A 27,534-nucleotide genomic window follows, 5' to 3' on the forward strand; every position below is an offset into this window, starting at 1 on the left:
GATTCCATTAAGGCTTGGTGGCTAACACACACACACACACACACACACACACACACACACACACACACACACACACACACACACATTCACAGATTAGGGAAAGGCAGCTCTATCTCATCTGGCCAGGGGCACAGCTATGATTAGTTATTAACTCCAGATAGAGATGCAGCATTTGATGATGCCAGTGACTTTTTGTGATGGCGATGATGATGATGATTATGATGATGATGATGGTAATGATAGTCAGGATAGCAAAGATGATGATGATTGTGGTCCCAGAAGCAGTCAGGTGATGATGAGGGACACCTAGAGAGAAATTAAACGGGAACAGGGAATAACATAGACAATTTGCAGATATGCCAGGGATCAAATAAGAGTGCATGGGGCTATCCTTTTACTTGATCAGATTGGAATATTTGAGTTGTTATTGTTTAGTTGTTTTATGAGGAATAAGCTACCTGAAATTTGTCATAGCTAGACAAGTGGACTGACTGACTGAGGTACTTCAGTAGAATTCAAGCTTTAATAAATATGAGAAGACAATGGCAGGAAAGAAAGAACAAACAGTGTGTTTTTGTCACTTAGTTTAATGACAAATTTGTTGTTTGTGGTCTGATGAGTTTTAAGAACATTTTATTTTGATCAGCACTACAGTTCAAAGTTGATTTTTATTTCCATTAGCAGTAATTGTGTATCATCTGGACAGCTGTGGTCTGAGACCTCCCAGTAATTTCATTTGTAGGCGTGGAGTTGGGGAGTTGGAGAGAGCAGCAAGAAAACTGCAATAGTGGGTTGGAGGTGGGTTGCAAAGCAGCTTGCAGAGAAAAACAAGGACTAAGTGTAGGCACACTAAAGCATTTTGAATAGCTTGCTCTATGTAAGACTTGTCAGCTTGCAAAATGGTATCAGCTGAGTAATCAGCTGATGTGGTCTGATGTTGTGATCAGCTATTCTGCCAGGATTACCACTGAGCTCAAGTTTGCTACCAGTCTAAACTGAACAGTATGCTTGATGCAGAAATGCTAATTACTTTCCTGCCACTAACCCTGCACTGCTAAACTGATACTACTTGTAAGAAATGTTTTCCCTCAAAAAAGAAAATGATGTTATAAAGCTTAGAAAAGTAGTGTGTTTTTTTCACACCCTTTTCAATCTCCAGTGACCTAATACTATGGTCTTTATAGCTACTAATCTCTACTCTTTGTCTAGACAGCGTGAGACAGGATAGAAAGACCGACCAATAGTAGTCACTGTGACCTTTGCTGGCTTGCAACCCAGCCCTTGGCTAAGCTGAAAATACTGCTGCCAGGGATTGAGTCAGGAAGAGGATTGCTTTCTTTCTTTGATACATCCCAGGTCCTCAATCAAGGTGGTGCTTTTGCTGACTTTGGTGCGGGCTGATGTGAATGAATAATAAATGATAATCTAAATTCTGATAAGTTAAAGTAACAGCTGTGTTTGAGGTGTGAACTATGTTATGGTGAGATCTACTGGAGATTTATTCTTTCGCTAATTACTTTTCATGCGAGGCCACAAGCTGTTACAAACTGCAGCGACACCGCACTGCCTTGACCGAGCTGGGTTCACCTCAAGGACAACGAGCCACCACTGAGAGACTTAGTGACACAGTAAGGGGGAGGGGGCAATTACAGAAAGGTTAATCACTGACCCAGCCAACCCTCCAAATTTATGTACTAACACCTAAGCACACATATACCAGTATGCAGAGAAGTCAGATATAGAAGACGACCAAGGTCTGCCAGTGATGGGGAGCTGAGAGCACTTCTGTGCTGCTTGAACAAACTACCAGCACGGCCTCAGCATTATAGCCCAGGCATACAAATACATCCCACTAAGTGCAAAGGTTCTTTTACACAAGACCTTGAGCTTTTGGCACGCTGCAGACACTAGCAGTATAGAGACCTGAAGATAGTAGGAATGGGAAGGAGGGACCGGGGACTTAAGGGAGAGTGAAAAGAGACAAGGGCAGAGCTGGAGGAGAGAGAGAGAAGGCTGAAGAGCTACAGGGGGCACGGGAGCTAAAATGTGAGAGGTCTATACCAGCTAGAATTATGAGATGGAGACATTAGAGGAGAAGAAGTTGAAGATATGTGATGAGAGACAAAGTGAGACAGGGAAGGGGGGAATAAAGGGTGTCATGGCTACTTATCATCACACTGCCGAGGGTGACATTGATTAGCGCTTGCCATCGGCAGGAATCCTGCAAGCCAGTCGACGAGAAGGTCAGATAATTAAACCCAGCGCAGCTGCAGGAACCTGGCACTACGCCCGTCCTGCTCCCGCCTATAAATCATCAGCGGTAGCTGTGACAAACTATTGTTGTCCACATGTTTGCGTTTAATATTTGTATATAAAAGGGAGAGGTTTTAGATATGTATATATAAATATATATACACGCCTGAGTCATGTAACCCAGTTCTCCAGAGAGAGTCTTTTTTTCAGGTTCACTCACTCAGGATATATGTAGTAAATAACCCTCCCTCCTCTTATCTGTCTGTGATCTGTAGCATGTGGTGTTTGTGCGCATGTGAATTTCACCTCTATTTAAACTCTTTCCAACCTGTGATTTTATTCACTGTCATTTCCAAAGTCAACTCTTCAAAGAGTAAGTAGCATGGTTGAGATTGGATTTGACCTGTGTGAATTTTCCACTCACTTTGATCTGCAAGCATCTTTTTTTACAGACAAGCCTGCACACGCTGCTTTAACCGATATTAATAATGCTCTTTACATAAAAACGAGGGGTTGGTGTAGGTGATAGGAACAAAACACTGAGGAGGAAATTGGTTCCAATTAAGTGATAATCTGATGTGAAGCATTTTAAATGTATAAAAGCCACACAAGTTTCTGTGTTAACGTACCTGTGTCAAATTTATCATCTTAGCTTGGCAATGCTTAGGGTGTGTTTTACACCTGACTGCCTCCTGTCTTCTTTAAATGCACCATCCCTGCCAAAGAACACGTTAAGTTATCCTTATGTAATGTAGCAATAAATATGTCCTATTTATTGTGGTCTTCTCACTTGAGTGAATGTGACAGGCTGTCCTTGTGCCTGGTTTCCCTCCCTTTATTTGTCTGTCCTCTGGTGTATGCAGCCACCTCTGCCATTGCAAACCTCCGGAAACACAAAGAGCAGAGAGCGATTATGAATGTCCCGGATCAATAAGCTCACAAGGAGCACTGGGAGGGCGGGATGTAAACTATATGGTGCTACTTGAACTATACCTCATCCACTTAAGTGTCCTACTGCCCTTTATAGTGCTTTTTTGCTCCTTTTGGGGGGTTTTGCTCTTCAGAAAGTCATTTATAGTTTTATTGTTAAATAATACTGGAGAAGCTTTGCACGATCCAGTTTAAAATGGCCTTATTTATTTTGTACTATGGCTTGGTGTAGCCCCTCAGTTCAGCCACTATTTGAACTAAGCTTATCTACCCCTCCTTTCAGCTTACTTTCTTCTGATTGGCTCCTCCTCTCAAACAGAAGGTCTGAACAACATGTCAGAGGTTTCTTTGGGCTGAGATGATGTATTAAGTTGTAAGCTCTACCTATACCTAGATTTTTTTATACATATGGTGACCTCATTAATTTCAGTCTTTGGCCATATTTATTGACATCCAGCATGTAATTGTATGTATATAAGACAAAAAATTAGAGTTATATCCTTCACAAAGTTAAATACAGTACATCAGGAGAACGTTAGTGCCTCTACTCAGGGTGAAAACATTTAGCATCTTGCTGCAATTAGCATGAGATCTCCCAGTGCTATGCATCACAGATTTGTTATCATAATTTCCAGATTTAGAAACGAAACACATCGTCCTAGCTCCGCTTCATTTAACGTTATATGACAATATAGCTTAAGCCCATATGCTTCTGGCTTTTTTAATATGTGATTTTCACAATGGAATTGAGCAACAGCTGCATGTTGACATGTTAACTATAGCGGTCCAGAAGTAGATACGACTGCTGAAAATTACAGTCATTAATGACGAATTACCTGTCATGTGCGAACTGCTTGTTTATTTCTGTGTTAAATCGTCTGATTGCTTCTCTGTGGCGCATTGCACATTATCAGCTGCAGCAAGGCAGGCGGTCTCTGTGTGAGATTCGAACGGTGAGATGTGTCACTGTGGATTAGTGAGAGCGCGGCGACGCAGAAGGGGTGTTAGGAGTGCATAAAAGAGAGAAAGAGCAAGAAGAGGTGATGGCGAGAGGGAGAGCGACAAAGTAGTTTGGAAATGATTAGGCAGGAGGAGATCTTTCCATTGCTGCAAACAGAGTCTACTGATTGTCAGTCAGTTTACGTCGGCGTGTTCAGTGCACTGTACTGTACTTCTCACCTACCACTGTAAATGCATTGCATATGTATGTTTACAGAAGAGGTGTCGTTATGCTACAGGCACGCCACCTCCCTGTTATGCACATCCACACCCACCCAGTCGCGCTGACAACCATCTGTCCGGTAATTAACCTGAATGACATACTGTGCAACATTGACTGCCTTTACTGAAAACTGTGTGTGTGTACGTGTTTGCTCTGCCTGCCTATGACTTTATTTCTCCAGGCTCTGATCCTAATGGGTCTGTGCTCCATGCGTGACAATTTGTGTCCGTGTTCATTGCTGAGATGTAATCTGATGCACAGTGAAAACAAATAAATAAGAAATAAGAAATAACAGCGCTCCGTTAAAGCATTTTATAGTGCACAGTAACTGTACATGACAGAAGAGCAAAGACAGAGAGGACGTATGAGTGGAATCTTGTTTCTGAAGGTAAAAAAGCAAACTTAGTCTATACTGCAACCATAGGAGAGGTGTGTATGTGTGTTTGTAATATTGAAAGAATTACACAGCAGTTTCAAAACAGTCCTAACAGCAGTGCAGTATTTTTTTTATATTATCTGCAGCAAGGTGTCAGGTTGCAAGCACCTACGGAAAGCTACATTTCTTGTTACTTCACTTATCTGCATCATTTTATCTACACATTGCCAGTATATCACCTTTTCTTATCCTAATCACTCACTAAGGAGGCAGCACTTTAGTATAAAGTGGAAGTTTTTAAATTTAGATGACAGATTCTTAGTTATTAGAACATTTTAAATATAGGCCTGAATGGTTAAAATCATACTAATAATATGCAGCATTTTTCTTGTTTCCAGCTTTATATACGCACACATTTCCTATGCATAAATACATATACAGTTTGCATTCCTTCACAAGACATACTGCTATTGATTTGTGTTCAGATTAAATGTGCTGCCATGTCCTCAGAATGAGATTCACGTAGCCGCAAGAGCCTGATTGGATTGGAGGATCGATAAGGTGGCAGAGAAATGGAGAGACGAAAGATGGGAGAGAGCAAGAATGAGAGGGAGGGAGCGAGATGTATTCGCTGTTCTTCATTACACCTATAAAAGGAAAGAAATGAGAAGTGGCAGCAAGGGAGTAGTAGCATTTTGTTGCGGCACAGTCCCAACTCGACCCTCAAGTATTTAGCGTCGTGCCTATCACAGTATCCACTTAAAAAAAAAAGAAGTAGAATAAAAAAAGCTGTCAAAGAAAAGTGTAAACCTTCACTTATTACTAATGCATAGATTGAAAAGTACAAATTATGAGTGAGAATAGAATTAAAGTACAGGAATCATTTTAACAAGGGTCAAAGTGGGGCTGTTGTTTTATCTGCGGCGTGAACTTATGTTCCCAGCTGCAAAATGTGTTAGAGACAGGGGAGCTGGAACTAAAGTGGGACAGCGCCAGAGGAGCTGAGGTGAGCTTTACAGGGAGCGACAGGCAACGCATCAGAGGCCTCATCTGTCTGAGATAGCTGGGTATAATTAACAAGGCTTTGGTTTTTAATTAATCTGCCTCAATCAGAGTAGAAATTCTATTCTTACATTTTGGACTAAATTAATTCAAAGACACTCCAGCATCACATGCCCACAGATTGTGTGCTATAGACTTTTTTCTTTTCCCTTTGGACTCTCCTTGCTTTTTTTTGTTCCTAGTGTGAGTGTTGTTCTTTGTTTATGAACTTTACTTCTGCCTCCCTTTATTCCTTACAAGCTTTTATAAAATCCATCTACATTTAGATAAACTGATATGATCTAAATCTGATACTATCCTCCAAGGGTAAAAAAAAAAATCATCATATGCTTCCCACATAATTCTAGTCACATTGTTGCCTGCTAGGGAATGCACTTACCCTGCAGTGCCCTCCAATGGTAGGTCTGTGCTGAGAGAGGACGTGGCAGCACCTGGTGATGGTCCCGATGGCCAAACTCAACCAGCTGAGCCATGAAAACAAGCACCATCTGACCATCTGATGATAATAATAATCTCTGTCATACTGCCAGTTCCATGTGGCCGGCACATTAGAGAGAAGATATTACTCTTCTCTGCTGGGATTTCTGCTATCATCCATCTTTTGTTCAACTTGTTAATGCTATATTCTGTAGATAGGCAACAATCCCTGGATGTGTAACCTCAAAAACTGCAACAGAATTCTCAATGAGGTGAAAAGAAAAAGAATAGAAAAAAAGAAAGAACCCTGGAGTGAAACTTAAAGGCTTCAAGGAATTGTTGTAACTGCTGACAATCTTTGGTCATGCAGCAGGGTGCTGTCCTGAAATTGGACAGCCGTCTTGGGTAGTGTTTTGTGGCATGATTAAACTATCTAATGTTACACACGAATCAACAAATGAAAAATCAACAACTCTATCAATAAACTGAAATCAAGAGCCGATCTCCTGCTACCAGGAACTAGATCTTGATGCTGATTTGATGCATTGAAAACTTCCTAGATTAGTTGCTGATGAGAGAGTGAATAACTGATTAGACACATGATATCCTGAACTTGTCTTTGCTTGTCTTTCCTAACAGGAATTGTCTGTGTACCTTTTTTACATTTTGACTGGAACGCAGCGATAGAGAAAAGAGCCAGTGGGCTTGTTTCCAGAGTTGTAGAGGAGATATTTTGGATTAGCAAGGAAAAAGGTTGAGAATTTGACAAAAAGTAAAGGTGTGCTTCAGTGTGCATGCCTGAGTGTGTGTTTCTGTGTCATCACAAAGAAGCGGGAAGCTTTTGCAATCTGATTGCGCTAAGTTTCCACCTTGAGGACAGTCAGTTTCAAAAATACTTTTTTGACTAGTTTCATTTTCAGTAGAAGATATTTGTGTGACCTCATCTAACACAAATATATTTTTATGCAACACATGAGTGTTTTTACAGGCCTCACAGGGCTGGAATCTGCTTCTCTTCAGGTATTTTATGGTCTAGCATTCTGCATTAATTACTTATTTATTATTTACATGCACATCGGCAGGCCAAAAACAACCATCCCAGTAATGTAATGATCAATACCTATTTTCTCTTTCCCACCTGAGAATGCACCTGCCCTCCGTGGCTCAGGTGGGATACTACTTTACTTGGATTGGTGCTCTTGCATCATTCTTTGGAGTGACTGGTTTCTGTCCTTGGGGAAGCCAGCAATGGCAGGCCAATGACAGTTGAAGTAATTGACTGTCAAGCTCCTATGGATTTCCTGCCTGCTGCTGATGTAGCAGAGGGCTGATCAACCTGCACTGTATACACACTGCTTTCTGTCTCTCTTTCTCAAACACAAACAACGAAAGGCGAGAAACCTTTGCTGGCTTATGTTAAAGGGTATGTTGCACTGAATAGGAGTGCACGGAGATTGCTGCACGAAGCGCTGTTTGTGCTTTGTGCATTATTAGAGATGTTAGAGACATGGAATAAGAACGGTGCCTGTGTTGCTGTCCCTCCTTGGGCACCACCAGTAGCTAACCATAAGGTGTTGTGTTTGTCAGAGCCAAGTTTCAGCTAGGTGGAGAGATGCCCCCTGGGAGTGTTGACTCACCCAAGCTTATGTGGAAATGTCCATGTGCATGTGTGTGTGTGTGTGTGTGTGTGTGTGTGTGTGTGTGTGTGTGTGTGTATGTCTTCCATGCAGAGGCTGCAAGGTGCTGGCAGGACTGTCACATTAAGCCAGTGGCGTTGAACTCATTGTGTCAGCCCCTGCAGGCTGCTATTGATGCTCCTATCATATAACTTTCTCTTCCTTCTCTCAGTGTGACACACTGTTCACATTCTTGTCACTACTTGCCCCTGACATGTGTATGGGGGCATCTGGGGGGCACTTGCAATTGTTGCTCTGCAGCTGTGCCTGAGTGTGCATTTTGTATGTGTGCCTGTGTTTGTGTTTTTGTATGAGGGTGTGCGCTTCCTTCCTGCTCTCACAGAGCATCATGGAGATCCTGCAGAGCATTTCTGCATCATTAGGTCTCTCCCAAAAGTTGAGCACGAGGCTGGACCCCGCAGGCAATAGATTGAAACTAGGGAACGGAGAGAATAGAGAGAGGATAGGAATGGAGAAGGAAGCTAAAAAATGGGGGGTATATAGTAAGGAGAAAAAAGAAACAAGAAGGGCAGGTGGAGAACAGGTGGTGGATGCCAGGCTCTGCAATGCAAATAAAATTGTTAATCCATTTTTTTAATGATTTTCATCCTTTAAAATTCTTAATATGGCTACCACTGAGGTGGAATAATTGCATTAGGTCTAATGTCCTTCCACCTGCTGAGAGACCTTTAACAAAGCAAGTGATTACATAAGGTTTTCACATGGTTGGCTGTTTCACATGTGCCAAGATAATATTCTTCAATTCCAAATCCATGTGCAGCCATTGGACATTTTTTGCATTTTGACTGTACGTCAAGAAACACCTGAGTCCTGTAGGCGAAGCCAGCTGATGGAAGGGTGAAGTGGAGAAGGGATGCATTATGCTGTCTGCTCCTATTAGTCTCCACATGCAATCACACACACACACTTCAGTGCGTGAAGCAAGCAAGGCAGAAAATATCCATCTTTACACGCTGTTCAAGAGTGTCTTGTCACAACTTGGCTCGAAGAGAGATAATCAGGGCGACCACACATGGGTCACGGAGTTAAAGATTTATTTCAGTCCAAAAATCTCGGCCCTTGCCTACAGATTGTCCACATTAATATGCAAATATCTGTTTAGAGAAAGATATATAAGAAGACAGATTTTTTTTAATGGCAATGCTAAGGAAAATGTACAGGATACAGTTATCATGTTAACAAGTATGAAGATTATGAGAATGAAAGCAGAGTATAAAGCACAGTTCCTAGACACACATGCATTGACTAGGAAATATATAGTTAGTATAAATTTTTCCATCTGCTCCCTTGGTGAAGAAGACAAACACTTCTCAAAGGCCTCCACCACTGACGCAGTACAGTACAACATGATTCACTTGTGAATAACACAGCCAATTAAGCAGCCACAACACAGGGCTCATGGCAACTTGAGGCCTCGGAGGACTCAATTACTGTTCTCGGTTTGGAAGGACAGAGGATGAGGTAGAGAGAAAAATACGTATAGGGAGAGATTCCTGAAAAGAGGATAGTGTGTTCTCTTCATGCTGGAAGTACAAAGATTCTGCTTGGCACCCATATGCATTATGGGTGATCATTAATAATGACTACGTGTTCGAGGAGAATAACAGTTGGATTCTTTAAATAGGGAACTACCTTATGGGGATTTCCTGCCCCAGTTTCATCCTGTATAAAGATAAATGGATATTTGCAAATAGGTCATTTATAGTCTGCTTTCATATTGTGTGAAATCACTGTTGCATTTGATGTTATTAGGTGCTGGAGATGAATGTGTCCGTAAGCAGATTAAGTCATTCTGTGAACATAGTGCACTTGCTCATGGCGGGTTCAGATAGAATAGTTCTTCTCTGTTCAATTAATGTTTAACACGACAGGTCATTTCCAGTAATTTCCTGAGGAAGACTTTATATGATATATGAGGATGGTGTTCTGTCAGACACTGTAAACAAGCAGGAAGAGAAAATGAACGGAAATTAATTCCTGACAGCAAACCCCCATTTTTTTGGCACGGGTTTGTTTGACAAAGGATGATGGGAAATGTAGTGAAGCAGGTAGAATGGAAAAGGGTTATTGATGACATAATGATGGGCTTTTATTTCAGTGTAATGCGGTGTGTAATGACTAAGACTGGTTTACAAGAAAACCCAATGCCACCAAAGACTCTCCAGGTATTAAACCAAATTGTGAATTTTGTGCCTTTAGAAAGAAAGCGGGCAAAGGATCAAGAAAGAGCTGAGAGAAGGCTGAAAAGGGCATCAGTAATTGCAATCCTCAGTACTTCAATCAGGAGCTAAAGTTAAATTAAGCTTTGGAAATTGTGCAGGGCTATGTGTGTGTTTGTTGCTGGAAAATGTGGAGTAAAATATGTAGTGCTTGGGTGCTCAAACTTTCACTAATATATGGGACCTATGATTTAAAGGGACATTGAGGGCCAATCTGTCCTAGAGAAGAGCATATCTGAAGATGAAGTTTGGAGTCATCAAACACTGACCTGTCTGCAAACTGGAAAATGGGCCTTTTTTCAAGCACCAGGTGAAACATGGAGCTGAAAGAGAGATGGCGCTAAGGGAAATCAGAGTTGGAAAGAAAAAAAGAGGAAATTCTTAAGAGTGAGGTGATGTATGAGAGTAACTCGTCATATTAGATGGCTTATCCTTCAAGTTCTACGTGGCTTTCATTTCTCAGTGAATCCACTGAGTTACAAACCCTGATTGTGGCCCTTCAGATGAAGAAGTCCACCGAGGTGTTAAAGGGGCGTGTCTTTGAGTGGACTGGATTTTAAAAGTTTAGATAATGGGGAGGGACATGTGAGTGGAAATTGTAGCTTATTTCCATGTTTCACATGTTAGCAATGCAGTCACTTTTGCCCCATACACAGAATGAGTTTAGACACAAATATCAACAATTCATCAATGCATCACAGCATCACGTGATCCCAGTGGTTAAATCCAAAGGCAGTCATTAGAAAAAATAAGTGCTTTTCTTTGTTCTTCCTTCACTGACCAAATACTCTCCTGTTTAGCTCTGACTGATGCTACAGCAGCTTCTAGTCTAGTTCTGCCATTTTTGTGCAGCCAGTGAGCTTTGAGTGTACCAGGATATACTTTAAGTTTCTAGATCACTGGATATTCTTATCTATGTATAAACCCAGAATATAAAATCATGCCTCTAAAAGGATGCACCTGCTTCCCAGCAGTACACAGATCTCATTAACACTATTCCCATTTCTCTGTCATGCTACCACTTCCCACAAGTACATGGAATTCCCCAGCAATGTACAAACTTCCATAATGATGAAAACGGCAGCAACAGCGACATAAGGCAGTTACAGTTGCGCCCAACATACAGCAACACAGATGGGCAGTTTGATGTAAGCTAGGGTTATGGCGGGGAGTTGTGTTAAAGAACAGCAGCCACATAAGCATTTGGAGCCTTTGATCGCAAAAGAATGTGAGGCTATACCGCAGCATTTGCATATTCTAATGAGTCCAACGTTCAGGGTTAGCCGCTTACACTAATGACGCGTTTAGCTCTTAATAAATCAGTTAAGGCAGCTCCCCGTCGGAGCCCAGGGAGCTGCACCAGTGTGAGTGCGTGCATATTTCATTATAATGTAGCTTTGTGTGTTCGTGTGTGTCATTGTGCCGTAATAATACGAATGCATTAGTGAGTAAATAAGTCTGTTTGGGAGCGCTCATCTACTTGTTTCTATTTTAGTACTTGTTAACAAAGTAAACCTCTCATGTTTGGTTGCACAACTCTTGCACAAAACACCCAAAACGTATCACACTGTGAAAATGAATCTGGTGATGACAGTGCTAATAAAACGCAGCATTCTGCAGTAAATGTTTTAGTGCTACTAACCAGGGATCGCAGCACACTTCTGACTTTGTTGATAATGTGACGATTCATGAATTTTTCAATTCATAGCCCTCAGATGCTGGTAAAAATACAAATATGTGAATCTCAGGTAAAAAACGTTCAACTTGACACATGCTACTGATACAACAAGACCAATTTAATGCTTCAGATTAAAGCACACTCTTACACAGATAGATGATACAGCATCTACTGGTACCCGGCGGGGGGGATACAGGAAGTACAGGCTCCTGTAGCCACAGACAATCATCACTGAGAATATGAACCCATAACCAGTGGTTAATTTCTCTGCCTGAAGCTCTAGGTTTTTTTTCTGCTTTGTCGAGCACTAGCAGTTCAGCCAGTTATCTGAACAACATGAAATCAGTCTTTTGTCAAAATATTATTGTGCCCTTTTCTTTGCAAAGATGAGAACAACAGAAAGAAGGAAGGGGAGAAAAAACCCTTTCACAGTTTATGCCAATTTGGCCCAGTAGTGGTTAGAAGGTTGTTGGGCCACGGTTCTATCAGAGGGATTAGTCCTCAAATGGGATTACAGGCTAGTATGAAAAAAGGAAGAAAAGGGGGTGGATGCTCAAGCAAGCAAGAGAGCAGAAATATTGAAATGCAGACAGACATTTAAGTAAAGAGATCGCTTTATCTTCATTAGTGGGGAAGTCGAAAGGAAGAGGAGGAGACTGTCTTAAGAGGGATGGAAACTGAATGGTGAGATGTGAATTCTATAGTTTAATGAAGATTAAAGACCGAACAGTTTAAAGCGTATGCATGTGTGGAGACAGCACAGAGGACAGTGAACTCGTGTTTCGTTATCTCTGTTGTTTTTTTCCCTCTTTCATTCCACCTCTACCTTCAGTTCTCCCTCTGAAGTGAGGCAGAATAATATCTGTGAAGATGCACTGGAGTGGAATATCCTAGTCACCCATCTGGTATGACTAGGACACTACAGTAAAACCCACACAAGCTCTTTCACCCAGTCACACACACACATATACACACATGCGCGCTCATACAGTTATATGGTGTTCACATATACTGTGAAGGACGGCTGAGACCCACAACTTGGAGTGCCAGCGGCATGTTGCTGCCCTGCCACCATGCCCCCTCTGCATGTAGGTCAGCCTCTCTGGGCCACCCCTTCCCTCCCTCAGCTATCTCCCTCAGCTCCTTCCTGCCCTTCCCTGATGGCTTATTTTTTTCTATACTTCTGCTCATTTCTCATTCTCACGCTGAGAACGTGCTGTCCTGTTTTCAGTAAGAGAGACCACAGTTTACTTTTGCTTTCACTCATGAGGTGGAGGGAAAGATTGTGTTTTGGGTTAAAATGTGCCCCTCAAAACAATAACCCTACGTACTAATGAATGATGCAGTGCATATAAATATGATACCAACTGTCCTGTTTGACATTTTGGGAAAGACACCCATCTCTGTTAGCGCTGTTGACTTTACATCCACCTCTGCTGAACTCCCCTGGGGGTACCACAAGGCTCGATTCTTGGACCTCTCCTTTTCTCTTTATACCTGCTCCCATTTGGTGCTATTTTCCAAAAAGCCCCATATAACAAAATCCTTATCACCAATTTACACTAGGTATAAAATGGATCCTACTCTAAAGCTCAATACTCATATAAACACATTGGGGAAATGATTGCTTTATCCAGTTGAGGCTGGTGACAAAAATCAACCCTTATCCATCCAAATCCAACCTTGAAACTCTAATACATTCTTTTATGTCTCATCTCTTTTGCTGCAATGTGCTTTTTATAGGAATGAGCCAGCCCTCCATTGCTCACCTACAGCTTGTGCAAAATACCCATGCTTGATTTTTATCTGGTGCAAGCGCGCAAAAGTGCATCACTCCAGTTTTAGCTTCCCTTTACTGGCTTCTGTTTTTTAAACATATCTCTTAATGATCGCGTCTCATTTTAATCTGTCTGAACTGCTTGACCTATGTGTCCCATCTTGTTCTTCCTAAGCTCAGCAGACTAGATGCTTTTACTGCTTCCAGTGACGCAATGCAAACTCAAAGAGCTTTCACAGTTGCAGCTCCAAAACTGTTGAATGATTTGCCACTATCATTCAGGCAGTCTCCTTCACTAAATCTTGCTTAAATACAGACTTTCACTCCCTGGCCTTTGACCCAGTGTGAGATGCTGACTGTGATTTTAAGTTACTCCTTTATTGTTTAACGTCTACAGCTCTTTGTGCCTCTTTATTTTTTACCCTCTGGCCTTTTATGTTTGGTGTTATTGTTCAGCACTTTGGTCAGCCCTGTTTTTGTTTTAAAAAGTGCTTCATAAATAAAATGGTATGGTACAGCATGATAAGGGCCTAGCCTCAGGATCTCAAAACTGAAGCTCAGGCAAGTTGCTTAAAACTGCATTTATGCTGATGGCCAGCAGTAGGCATCCCCTCTGGTTACAAAGAGTGAACCAGAAAATGGTCACACTGCTTATCTGATGTGACCTCAGTTCACACTGTGATAATTATGTTATGTTCTCATTTGGATGTTTATGTTACCATGGTATCACAGCTGTAAACAAGGTTAACTTTAAAAAAGTGAAGATTCTCTGTGGAGAAAAAAGTGTTTCCAGCTACTAGCCAAAGAGCAAAAGTCAGAGTACAACTCAAGTATAAGTTAGGCCTAAAGTTATCAGCCTTGGCTCAGGAGATAGAGCAGCTCCTCTATCAGGCAGAAGGGCAGTGGTTTAATCCCTGCCTCCTCGTGTCCATGCATTGAAGTTTCCCTGGGCAAGAGACTGAGGCCCCAATGCATCTATCAGGGGGTGAATTTGTGATCGTTAGAATTTGCCTGATTCATAGAGTAAGAAAGAAAATCTATGTGAATAGATGAATGTGTCTTACAGTAAATCAGTATTCATACAGAGTAAAATGCACTATGTAAGAACCAGTCCATTTACCACTGATTTCTGTCTTTTAGACCCTGACAGATGACTTTTGTGCGTCATCCCATGTTTGTCATCTGACACTCAAGTGATGAGCCACATCAAGTGACACAGTCAGGTGCTTTGCTGCCACAGAACAGCAAAGTGCCTGATAACCTCAGGATAAGTGTGGAAATGTCTGTTATTAATCTCATCACCTCTGTGGAGAGGTGAGATGAGATTCAGAATTACAAGCTTTCAGCATCACTCTATTTATGGCAGTATGACAAATGTCTTTGTTGTTGCTTGTTTGTTTGTTTTTGCAAAACACCGCATTGAAAAGCAGTCAGATAAAAAAAAATATGCAATTCAGCATTGGCAATACCCTGCATTAAAAACACACACGATACCCCCTGCTATTGTTTTAGATCTTCAATCTGGCTTTCTACTCTTTTTTGGATATAGTGCACATATGTGTATCTATTTAAAAATTTATGAAAAAAAAGACATTTGGTGTATTTTTACACATACACTTAAATTTGGAGGGAAATGTAAGTATTACATTATGTATACAAGAAGGAAAATGGCAGATTTTTATGTGTTAAAGGCTAAAAAAGTTTTAAAAGTCAAATCCAACAGTTTTGACGATGGCTTTGTTTCTTGTTGCCAGTGTTACTGCAGTATCAGATCACAGTGCACAGTGTGAAAATATTTCTTTTTGGCTGCAGGTAAAATATAGAAAGTATAAGAATTTGATTGCCTAGAATCCAATAGTAACGACAGTTGCAGGCAGCCAACTGTTCCATTTAGGACATAAAATAAAACTTGGAAAAAGTATGTTGGATAATGCAGGATGAATTCCAAGATGTTGTGTTTAAAGTCCTCCACTCAAAACTTGTGTTTTGGTTACTGGTGCGTCTGATGCATGTTCAGATGGTAACTAAAACTCATTTTTCTTATAAGTGTCAGTGACCAGTTTGGAAGTTAGTCCTGATCTTACGGTAGACTTACAAAAGTGTTGTGTGAAAAGTTATATTGGGAATAAGCTTCCAGTGATGTGTCACAAATCATCATTTATTCATGCAAAGGTTGACATCTGGCTTATGCATGGATCTGTAGTTGTTTCTGTTGTAGGATCTAGAAATAAAAGTTCCTAAATGGTCTCTTTTTTTGGCATGAACTGGTGTCATCTTCCATGTCCGACTAGCTGAGCTAATTACCAACTATGCACTGCTTCTTTCTGCTTGTCTAAAGGCCTTTACTGCTGTTCAAAATTTCTTAGGGGGTTCATGAAAACGGTCCTGGCTCTTTCTCAAATGAGTTCCTACAAATTACTCTGGCGCCAGGATGTCTTTTATCTTCTCATCTTTTTGCCTTCTGGGGTTTTTGATGTGGTTTTTTCCACCTGCCACTCTTCCAATTTCTCATGCTCCTTTTTTCATGTCTTTTTCATTCATTCCTTTAAGCACCTACATCCTTTTCACTTATGATCAGTATGCTAAATACTTCCAGTTGATTTTTACACTTTCCTCAGTATGAAATAAACTATATTGCAGTATACATAGAACTTCCTGGGTATCTCCAAAAGCCATTTTAAAGCTATAATTGCACAAAAAAACCCAACTATGTTTTCATGTCTGAAAACAGTGTATGGCTCACAGGATAATGTGTTTGTCTGACATCTCTATCCATCAGACAGCACAGTATCAGTGTTTCTCTCTCTGTCCCCGTGCCCAGGCAAACAGTTGGCTGGGCCGATTCCCTTGGCATCAGAAAGCCGTAATGCCACCCGCTGACGTTCAACACATTACCAATCACAAATCACAAAATCCAAGCAGTTCTATTATTACGAGATGTACATCATATAATATTGCTTGATGTTTTCAAATAAAGTTCAAATGTTCTAGTGTTATGTATATATATATATATATATATATATATATATATATATATATATATATATATATATATATATATATATATATATATATATATATATATATATGTATGTATATATATGTATATATATATATATATATATATATGTATATATATATATATGTATGTATATATATATATATATATATATATGTATATATATATATATGTATGTATATATATATATATATATATATATATATATGTATGTATATGTATATATATATATATATGTATATATATATGTATATATATATATATGTATATATATATATGTATATATATATATATATATATATATATGTATATATATATATATATGTGTGTATATATATATATATATATATATATGTATATATATATATATGTGTATATATATATATATGTGTGTATATATATATGTATATATATATATATATGTATATATATATATATATATATGTATATATATATATATATATGTATATATATATATATGTGTATATATATATATATATATATATATATATATATATATATATATATATTTAATCTCTGCAGTAATCACAACAAAGTAATGTTAAAAAGGGATTAAAAAATGGCCACTGTAGACAGTTATCTTTTCACTAAATCCCATTTCCGGTGCTTTTCATGTCTTTTTTCCACCACAGTCATTTTCATCTCTTTTGCCCAACGTTACACTGACACAGACTGTTGCAGTAGTCTAAAATTCCAGCCAAGAGACCTATATTATTTTTGTCCTCATCTCTCCCTCATTCTTTCACAGTGGTGAAAATCTCCTGCGTTTTAATGGCTGGTTTGAGGGATGGAGTTCTTCTGTTCAGTTTTTACCTAATAGCTCATTTCTACACACATGCATACACAGCGCACAAACAGCCAGAATGTGCACAAGTTGGCACCCACAGTGACATATGTTTCACACTGACACACCTCTGTGTGAAGTAGCTGCAGGTGACAATGAGTGAGCTCTCCACCTCCCCTCACATACTGGTCTATCTATTCTTGCTGTCCAGTGGGCCAGAGGGCGTGATACAGTCAGATCGAGATCCATATCTTAGAACAAGCCCCAGTAGCTCTACTTTTGGAGTCATGGGAAAACAGAAAGGCAGGATTCTCCATGCGGCTGTAGTTTTTGTCTGAGCTCTTTTCATCTTTTAAACGACTTCAAAGGAACATGACAGTATTTAATGAGGGTTTAGTGAACAAGTGAAATTTTCCAAACACATCATTCAGTTTAGGTTTTTGAAACCTTCCTTTCAGGCAGCTCTGTCTTTTAATTAATTCAGTTCAGTATAATAATCGACTTGGGGTGGGGAGTGGGGGAAATAGACTTCTTTTTGAGATAGATAATTCATCACAATGAGCATATTCATGTCTAGTTTTATTTTTGTACAAGGGCTCATCGTTGTTGCGTGGTAACAGGAAACTTCAGTCACTTGCTGAACAGAATCCCGTTCATAAGCTTAGTTACAGAAGCTGGAAGACGAAATGGCCAACAATAGGAATTTCTAAATTTAGTTTTGTGCTTTCAAGTCTGGTTTTTGCCACTTGTGCTAGTGTAGTAAGTGAGCTACGACAATAAACAGTAAATGTTCATCCCTGTGCAAAACCATGACTTGTGTATCAGATAGTTGGAATCCTAATCTTTATCTCCACCTTTTCATAGCTCTTTCTGATTTCCTCAAGCTTTCCCTTTGAGAAAACAGGATCAGCATCATCTACTTCTCGATCTGTTCGTCCCCTTGATTACTCCACTTATTTCACACTCAATCTTTCCATCCATACTTCATGCTCCGGTCGTCTTTCCGTCGCACCCTTCGTTTCTTCTCCCCTCTTCTATCACTCCCTCAGTCGCTTCATCTAGATCCATCTCTCCATAGACAATCTGCCACCACTGTGCTCGCTGCAGCCCTCCCAGAGTGATCCCGTTAGAAGGCTAATGCTCTGAAAAATGACAGCGAACCGGCACTTTTACCGCCATCACCACCGCCTGCCGCCAACAGCCCTGTTGCCTGGCAACTCCCCAGACAGCTTTTCTCCAAAAGGCGAGAACTCCTGTCTGCTCTGCTGCGATAGAGAGCCAAGCCTAATAAGCATTATATCTCATTTTGTCTTATCATTTAGTTGTTAGTGACACAAGTTTGCTCGGAGCTGCGACTATGCAAAGCGCGCCGATGCAGAATGCGTCTCTCGTAGTGAATGAATAAATTGATTTGCAAGAAGTGTGACTTCCTGGAGCATTGTTGTTGGAATAAGAGGCTGCTCAGCCAAAAACACAAATATACAAAAATGACAAAGATGCTGGAGAACGATGGAGTAAAGCTGTTCTGTAGAAAAGCTCTCAAGAGGTCTGACAACATAGATCAAACAAAACAACTTAAAGGTTCGTAATAAATATCTGATATTTAGGTTCATTTTTGTCTATTCAAGCTCGTCTCTGAATCCTTTAGATCCTTTACACTGAGCACAGCTGCATTGGTCGATAAATTAAAGTAAAAAATCAGGAAACTAAGATACTTGCACTTTTCCGCATCTGTGCGTATTTAAATGTTGCCACAAACAGTGCACTGCAACTTCATCACAGAAGCGGAACACAAGAGAGACATAGAACGTATGCCAAGAGGCATTAATGGAGATGCTACATAATTCAGCTGCTGATTTGTACAAGTATAATAACACCATAAATTCCGAGGAGTTAGACAGTAAATGCTGTGAAATTACATCATGCATCGCCTGTTATGTCGTGTTATCGAATTAAAATAATGTCTTAATCGATCTTAACAACTTGTCAGCGGTCTTTTCTAAAACGGAATGTAACATCGCTGACTTTATCTGCTGGTGTAATCAGCATTTGTCTTTCATGGGCGGCCGTTACGTAAATGTCTCAAGGCTTAGTCTTTACAGGCTGTTTACTGCTTGTGGATATTTGACATCAGAAGAACAAGGAGAAGGAGTGGAAAGTTAGATCAAAGGAGACTCATTGTTAGTTTTTTCACAGGCTTCATCAGATAATTTTAGGATTTTGTTTCAATATAGGTCTGACAGTACATAATTACAAAAATTGCTGAAAATGCTTCAAACATGTTGTCTTCTGTAAAAAAAAAGAAAAGAAAAAAAAATGTATTTCACTTAAGCATTGTTTGTATCGTGCATACAAATACTGCCCTTCTCTGCGATGTAGTCAGCAGGTTGCAGATTGCTTGTTTTCATTGTTTAAAAACCGCATTACTTCCCATGACCGGAGATGAAACCAGTAACCTGCTACTGCCCTGCGACTTGGCAAAAACCAGGACATCTCATGCATAAGGGATGCACAGATATTCTCATGCTCACAGCATTACTAAGCTAAAAATAAAATGAAAGTAGAAGCTCCCTGTAGCTGCACGATGAAAATCTTAGGATTCCTTTTCCTAATTGTGGTTCCATGTAGAAAAAAAGAAGAAAAAAAAAAGCCTTTCTGTGCGTCATCTCCTGTCCCACTTTCCCGAGTGTCTACCTCTGATGGCTTTTAAAGCAGAAACCCCGTTCCATCAGTCCTTCACCTAAAGCTAACAAGAATCCAAAACTCAAGTCCCAGAATATTCTCAGACGCTTGCGACATGAACCACGCGGCTGCCACGGAAACTCTCAGAAGGGGTACGAGAGTGCTTTGACAAAGTGTGTGAACTCGCTGCCACCGAAGCGATCCTCAGTCTTCAGTATGTTTCTGCTTTGCGACATCAGAAGTTTTGAAGATTGTGGAGAAGTTGTTGTGGGGGGAGGGAAGGTTTGTGTCGTGTATTTTCTTTTTTATTTCTTTTTTTTTTTGCAAACCGTTTGCAATGTTTAACTAACTGCATATGTAATCCTGTGCAGAGCTGAACATTTGAAACAGAATGAGCAGTGAAGAGAAGCTGAGTAGGGAACACTGTGGAAGTTGTATTTCTACGATAGAGGCATGGGAATAAAAGCTAGGAAACTGTACTATGATATAACTCGCCAAGGATACCCAGAAATGATGTGTTATGGGCCCATTTTCTTTTCTTTTCTTTCTTTCGGGTGAGTCAGGGCACCTTTTTAAGCACCAATTTCCCATTTTAAGCCATCATCCTATAGAGAACCTCTAATATAAATTCATCAAGGTCATGAAGGGAGGCATGAATAGCTGTAATCTAAATTAATGCAAGCTGAATGGAGAATATTCATGTCAGAATGACAAGTGCACAAGGTATTTTGGGGTGTGTATGTGTAGGTGTGCATTTGTGAATGGTTGAGAGCATTAATAAAAAGTACAGTGTCATAGGTATGAGGATGGAAACAAGGCAATCTTTTCAGTGTATTTCTTTTCCCTTTGTTTACTCTTCTTTTTTTGTTTCCCAGGAATTTCGATTATAGACTACGTTTCGTGAAAAATGTTATTGGGTTTGCTTATACACACATACGCTCACACACCATCTGCTGAGACATTAGACATGTCTAATTGCGAATACTAAACATGCACACACCTGGAGAGCATCATGGCATTGTGCCCGGCCTCGCCCCAGGTGTCTCACAGTTGATATATTAGAGTGGCCTCAGATGAGTCCATGCAGCCAAGCTAATGCTCTTATTAAAGGCTTTTCAAAGGTAGCGAGAGGGGAAAAAGGGAAAGGGGAGGTGACGTGTTTTAGCGTATTAATATCCACCACAGGTGCTAATTTGCTCTGCAAGTCACTCGTGTCATGAGCTGTGGCGAAAGACAAGTGGAAGCGAAGAGAAAGCTGGAAGGAACGGAGAGACGATGGCAGGATTAAGAGATAGCGTGACGGAGACTGAGTGAGAAACAAGAAAGAAAGGAGGAGGTGTAAATCACATTAATGAATAAGCTTCATTAGGTGTGCCCATTAGCATCCTAAGCACAGATTAATTTAACTTTAGCTGACTTTGGAGAGGCCCAGTGGCCGTGATGGGGAAACAGTTTGATTTCACACCTGGATAGCTGATCACAGACACCCTGAATTTGCAGGAGCATTGGATAGTCTGTATTTCCTTTGTGAAGTAAGCCACAAAGCGAAAACTAATGTGAGAACAGCCGAAAGGCTCACTGAGGGCTTTTTTTATGTAGAGCTTATTTAGAGTGTTTCTCTGTTGGTTTTATCATTTCTTCCAGTGACAGTGTTTGTCAATGCAATAGCAAAGTGGGTGGCACTCGCCTTGCCGTCACAGTTAAATGTTGTCTTCAAACATGTCGGGTTAATGTTTTGAAGGAACCAAAACAGCAATCTTTTCCTACTCATAACCAGGCGGTTATGAGTTAACAGCAATGTTTCAATCTCTGGGATGAGATTGGTACTTTTGTGGGAGCTGTACTCAGTTTTTTTTTCTTGTCTATTTGTTGTTTTGTCAACAGGCCGACCCCCAAGGCCGAGACATTGCCATCCGACCTTTCTTGGAGCACTGTGAGAACACCCACATGACCATTTGGCTGGGCATCGTCTATGCCTACAAGGGGCTACTAATGGTGAGGAAACAGGATTTCGTCAAATGTAAAGATTGATCTGCAGATGTGTCTGCTGATGTGGCTTGGATTTTCTTTTGCAATCTATCTCTAGTGTATACTTTACATTTACCAACAAGTCTATATAAAACACCTTTTAATCAGGAAAAACAAAGAAAAGTGCAGAAGGAACAAGAGACCCATTTTGGACAGACATGCAATAGATGATTAGGACAAAAACACAATTTTTGTAATTTTGCTTCTGTACGCCACAACACTGGATTGTTCCTCAAACAATGAACATGTGATTGAAGTGCAGACTTTCAGCTTTATTTTGATTTTTTTCCCTAAAACTTTAGGTGAATATTTTGGAGGATCAGGAAGGACCCTTCTCTCCAATACAAAGACCTGGAAAGAAAACAATCTTCAATAACACAGGAGAAGCTTTGATTAAAAAAGGGGGAGGAAATGAGAGTGGATAATGGCTTCCTTTTTTCCTGACTTTATACTTTCCTTAACAGTTTCAGAAAACAAATATGACAGAGTTTCTCATCTAACTCTTGAGAAGCTGAATGAAAGCACGCAGTTTGCAATATGTCAAGCTACTTGTTTCATTTGCACTTGTATGAGTTTATGGTATGACTGCCTCTTTTTCTAACTGCTACTGATTTAACACTTACAGACATTAAAGTAAATTTCTGTTTGGTTTTTTTTGTTTTTTGGATCAGCGATATTGAGTTACTTTAGACTAAATGGTTTTCCTCAGTGATTTCATTTGAAAACTCTGTGTTACTTTAAGCTCATCAGCAGAGCTTCAAACTCTGAATGTGTAGTTATTATCAGCTAGCTAATAGCTAGATAATATGTGCTTTAAAATCTCCATGAAGAAGGAGAAACTGTATAATGCCTGCCACAAAAAGAGAGACACTGAAGATAGACCATTAAAGATAAGTGTGCTGCACATGTCCAGCTATACAAACACACAGTCGAACATTCATTCTAAATGGAAAAACAAGACCCAAAAATATTGGGAAAAAGCTTAAAGAAAAAGCTAATCTTTAAAACAAACCACAGATTCTGCTGATCTAATTCAGCTGTTACAAAGTTTAAGAAAACCTCTGTGGTCACCTCTAGTTTTAAAGTAAGAGCTTGGAACAGTTAAAAGACTCTGATCGAATAATCGAAGAGGCCAACTGCTGAAATAAGGTCTCAGCAGGTCTGCCTTATAGCAAGGAGCCTGGCTATGAAGGGCTTTGTATGCTATTAACAATATTTTAAAGGGAATTCTGAACTTCCACGGAAGCCAGTGAAGGGCAGTAAGGATAGGAGTGATGTGTGAGGGCTGAATAGTTTTTTTTAGCAGCCTAGCTGCTGCATTTTGGACCAGTTAAAAATGGGCTAGGGCTTGCTGAAAGACGCATGTGAAAAGGGAGTGAGTTGCAATAATCAAGACTGAAGAAAATGAAAGCATGTACTAAATGTTCCTCATTATTAGGTGTTAGTAAAAGCTAGATTCTGGTGATGTATGACTCATCTTAAGCAGATTGAAAGAATACAGAGTAGCCTGGCTAAAAATACTACCTAAAAGTTCCCAAAAAGGAAAGATGGAAGGAATGAGGAGATGGTAGAGGAATAAGCCAAGAGACTTTCTTGTAAAATAATAAGACAGGAACAAAGAAGTTTAGCGGTACAGAAAGTTAAAGTGATGTAATTGACAGGAGCCGTCAACTCCGCGAGGCACCGGGAGGTACAGCGCAACACCAAAACGTTTATGGCTTGAGTCATCCCTGCTTTTACATGCATGCAAACTCACATATGGACACATACAAGTACACTGCAGCCGTACCTGACATCCACATGCTCGCACACCTCAGGTGCACTAAGCCTCGATGACTGCTCTATTAATTCTTCTGCTTGTCATTCCACAAACTCTGATTTAGACTTTGAATAAGCAGGCAGCCCTCTTACACAGCTCACTGTGAATTATTCAGCAGTCTGCTGCTGCTGCAACAAACAATTCACTCGCACATAAAATTTTCCAGACGTGAAACTAACTGCTGTCTCTTTAGATTGTATCTCAGCCCTTTACCACGTCATCATATAATGAAGTTTATTTTTGTCTGCTTTCAGCTAAGTGAAATTACACAACCCCCACTCCATGAACAATCAGAAATAAATTAAGAATGAATAATTCTTCTGAAAGACCTCAGACAGAAATGTAAACAAGCAGGAGGAAAATGAGAGCTGCTTAAACGTCACTGATGGAGAAAGACAAGTCCAGACTTTCTATGACCAAAGTCATTCATTTGTTCTCAGATCTTTGTGTGATCTTCTCTTAAACATAACTCATATTCTTCCTTTTCTCTTCTCTTACAGCTGTTTGGGTGCTTTCTGGCATGGGAGACCAGGAATGTGAGCATTCCCGCTCTGAACGATAGCAAATATATCGGAATGAGCGTGTACAACGTCGGCATCATGTGCATCATTGGCGCCGCGGTGTCTTTTCTGACGAGGGACCAGCCCAATGTCCAGTTCTGCATTGTAGCGCTGGTGATCATCTTTTGTAGCACCATCACGCTCTGTCTGGTCTTCGTTCCCAAGGTCAGTTTTTATAGGACAGAGAGGGTGTGTGTGTGAGCGTGGCTGAAAGACTCTGCAATGACATAAACTAGAGCTTTTAATTATCACTCAGCTAAGTCCTGAAAGCTGAAAACGCAGCGTAAACAGTTAGGCGTTGATTTTTTTTTTGCACTCATGCAATTTTAGAGTGCGAGAGTGCAGCTGTGACTAATGCCCATAACTCCACTTTCAGCTAATTACGATGAGAACAAACCCAGACGCAGCCACCCAGAACCGCAGATTAAAGTTCACCCAGAATCAGAAGAAAGAAGACTCCAAGACCTCCACCTCAGTCACCAGCGTCAACCAAGCCAACACTTCTCGACTGGACGGCCTTCAGACTGATAACCACCGCCTCCGTATGAGGATAACAGAGGTCAGCCAGTTACAGCTTCTTTGTTTTCATCTTTTAACCATTCATCACCTTTCAGACAGGACAGCGATGCAGTGGGCACAAAGAGTAAATGTTCTGTTACACTTTAAAAAAGATTTCTTTGAAGATTTCTTCATCATTTTGGCAAAGTAGCATTTGCAGCAGTCAGTCACACCCAGACAAACCTTAATTTAGGTTCATTTCTGGCTGATAACCTCACAGTGTGTAAGATAGGCTGTCTGTGGATAATTAATGAAACCTTGGTGTGAAACAATAGTTAAGTGATGGGTGAGAATGTACTTACTTTAAGTGATCAACTGTAATACTCAATGAACTAACAGAACATTTTTTTCTGGGTAAAAAGTTGGACAAAGAGCTGGAGGAAGTGACCATGCAGCTGCAGGACACGCCGGAGAAAACTCCCTACATTAAACAGAACCATTATTCGGATGCCAACAACATTCTCAGCATACGCAACTTTACAGATGGCAAAGGTGAGATACTCGCTGCATGCTTTCATTTAGCCCTGGTCAACTACTGCCATACTGTTTTTATAGCTCTGTTTTTATATCTGTCTGACAATAAGCATTTGAGGCACATGGGAAATATCCCATATTAGTGAAAAATTGTTTCACTCACAGAACCATCTGTAGCAGGGGTGTCAAACCTAAAGCCAAGCAGCCAGAATCGTCCCTGATCCAGCCCACCGGACATTTTTGGAAAGTGTAAACGGGGGCATGTGTTTTATTTTAATTTTACAGCTTCTCCTAACAATAATGACCTTGCGCACAGCCATTCATACTACAGTAATGAGCTTTTGTTACTATTTACTACGGCAGCCTTTTTTTTTTATCATTTAAAAAAAACTGAGGTGCGCTGAGATGAAAGTGCACCACTTTTTCATATATTGAGAAATCTCAGAGATTGAATGTGCAGTTAAACGACTTTTCAGTGACAGAAAGTGGAGTTTGAGCGGTTTGGCCTATTTAGGATCAACGTAGGCTCTAAGCATCCGATGATGTGAAATGAGTTTGATATCCCTAATCTGTAAGTCACTTTAAGAGGCCACGCCTCTTTACACAGTGGTGCCACTATAGTGCATGAACTAGTTAGTTATTTAAAAAAACGAACATTAATCATGAAGCAGGAAATAAGCTATAGAGATCAAAACTGCTTTTGTTTAGTTCTGTTGTAATGTATGCACTTTGATATCATGTTGTGATCGTGCACTGTGCTAGTATCATTTTGTGGTTCCGTTGTGTTACACATTAGCGAGTGTAATTTACATTTTAGTGGTTTGTATCACAATTTCAGGACTATCATAAAATCCTGAACTGGCTTCAGTTTCAAAGTAATCCTCACATACGTTATCTAATACTAATTCTTTGCCACCGTTACGGTGCATTTCCATATTCAGTGGTTTTAGTAAAGGATTTTAATTCTGCTTTTAGAGCAGCTGGATGAAGGAATATCTTTCTTTTTTTCCCATTGCTGGAGCACCTGTCAGCTCGAGGGACACAGGAGCATCTGTGACGTCTGTAATGAGTCATGAGATTAGCTACAGCACCTCAGTACACGTATGCTCCACTGCTGTTTGTCAAATTTAGCACATATTGTAGTCACACGTCATTCTCGCCTCACTTTCAAACCCTGGTGTACACTCGGTTTTATACCTAATTATTTCTTGTTTGGGGCGTACGGTAGTTTAGTGTCTGTGAAACAAAGTCGAGAACCAGATAAGAGTAAAGAAAAGTTTGAGAGCAGGTGAGGTGAGTCATCATCGGGCGAGACTAGTTTATGGAAACACGAAGAGCAAATCCTAATTTGCTGAAATATAAAGATGCATGTCCCATCAGTCCTCCAAACTTCTGCCTGTGCTGTTTAAACGATGCATGTATGGCAGACATTATGAAGTCTGCTGCCTCAAATTGAATCAGCGAATCGTTACAGCCCAGCAGCGTCGCTTTGCATTAGGCACCATTTTAAGAGTCGCAGAGTGACGCTGATGTACAGCAGCCGGATCCAGCGTGTCTGCTGCACACGCCAGCACAAAGCTGCTCTCAGGGGTGTCTAATGGATCTGTCTGAGCTCGGGAAGGTAAAAGAGCACAACAGCTGCGCTCATTCTGCCAATTGGGAGCAGAGCGTGTTGGAATTGTTTGAGAAGTTCCTCATCTGTGAAAGTTCATAGTTACGCAGTGAACTGATGGCTGTTAATGAGCACATTCACACAGAAATGTGTGTAATGCTTCTTTTTGTGTGTTTTAGCGTATTCTCTGCCCCTGCCTTTTGTGTTTGTGCTAAAAATAAGTGTACGCCCTCCTGTCTGAAACTAAATATAGTTTGGCTTTAAAATTACTTTAAGTTATTTATTGATATTATATGACGGTGCCGAGGATACAAGGATAGATTTTATATAGATATGTGATAGTGGC

General features: G+C 40.3%; 1 protein-coding gene across 1 annotated transcript in view; it reads left to right on the plus strand.

Moving 5' to 3' along the window:
- gabbr2 (gamma-aminobutyric acid (GABA) B receptor, 2) overlaps nt 1-27,534 on the plus strand; it is a 199,707-nt gene that overhangs the window by 162,935 nt on the left and 9,238 nt on the right. The window contains exons 14-17 of the mRNA XM_085262608.1: nt 22,022-22,132; nt 24,485-24,709; nt 24,921-25,103; nt 25,465-25,594. Of these exons, the coding sequence (XP_085118734.1) occupies nt 22,022-22,132; nt 24,485-24,709; nt 24,921-25,103; nt 25,465-25,594 (649 nt within the window). The remainder of the gene's footprint in view (nt 1-22,021; nt 22,133-24,484; nt 24,710-24,920; nt 25,104-25,464; nt 25,595-27,534) is intronic.

This window comes from Mchenga conophoros, linkage group LG22 (assembly GCF_057382185.1).
Source record: "Mchenga conophoros isolate Kocher_MC1m ecotype Shallow Benthic linkage group LG22, M_conophoros_male_GT1.1, whole genome shotgun sequence".
Lineage (NCBI taxonomy): Eukaryota > Metazoa > Chordata > Actinopteri > Cichliformes > Cichlidae > Mchenga > Mchenga conophoros.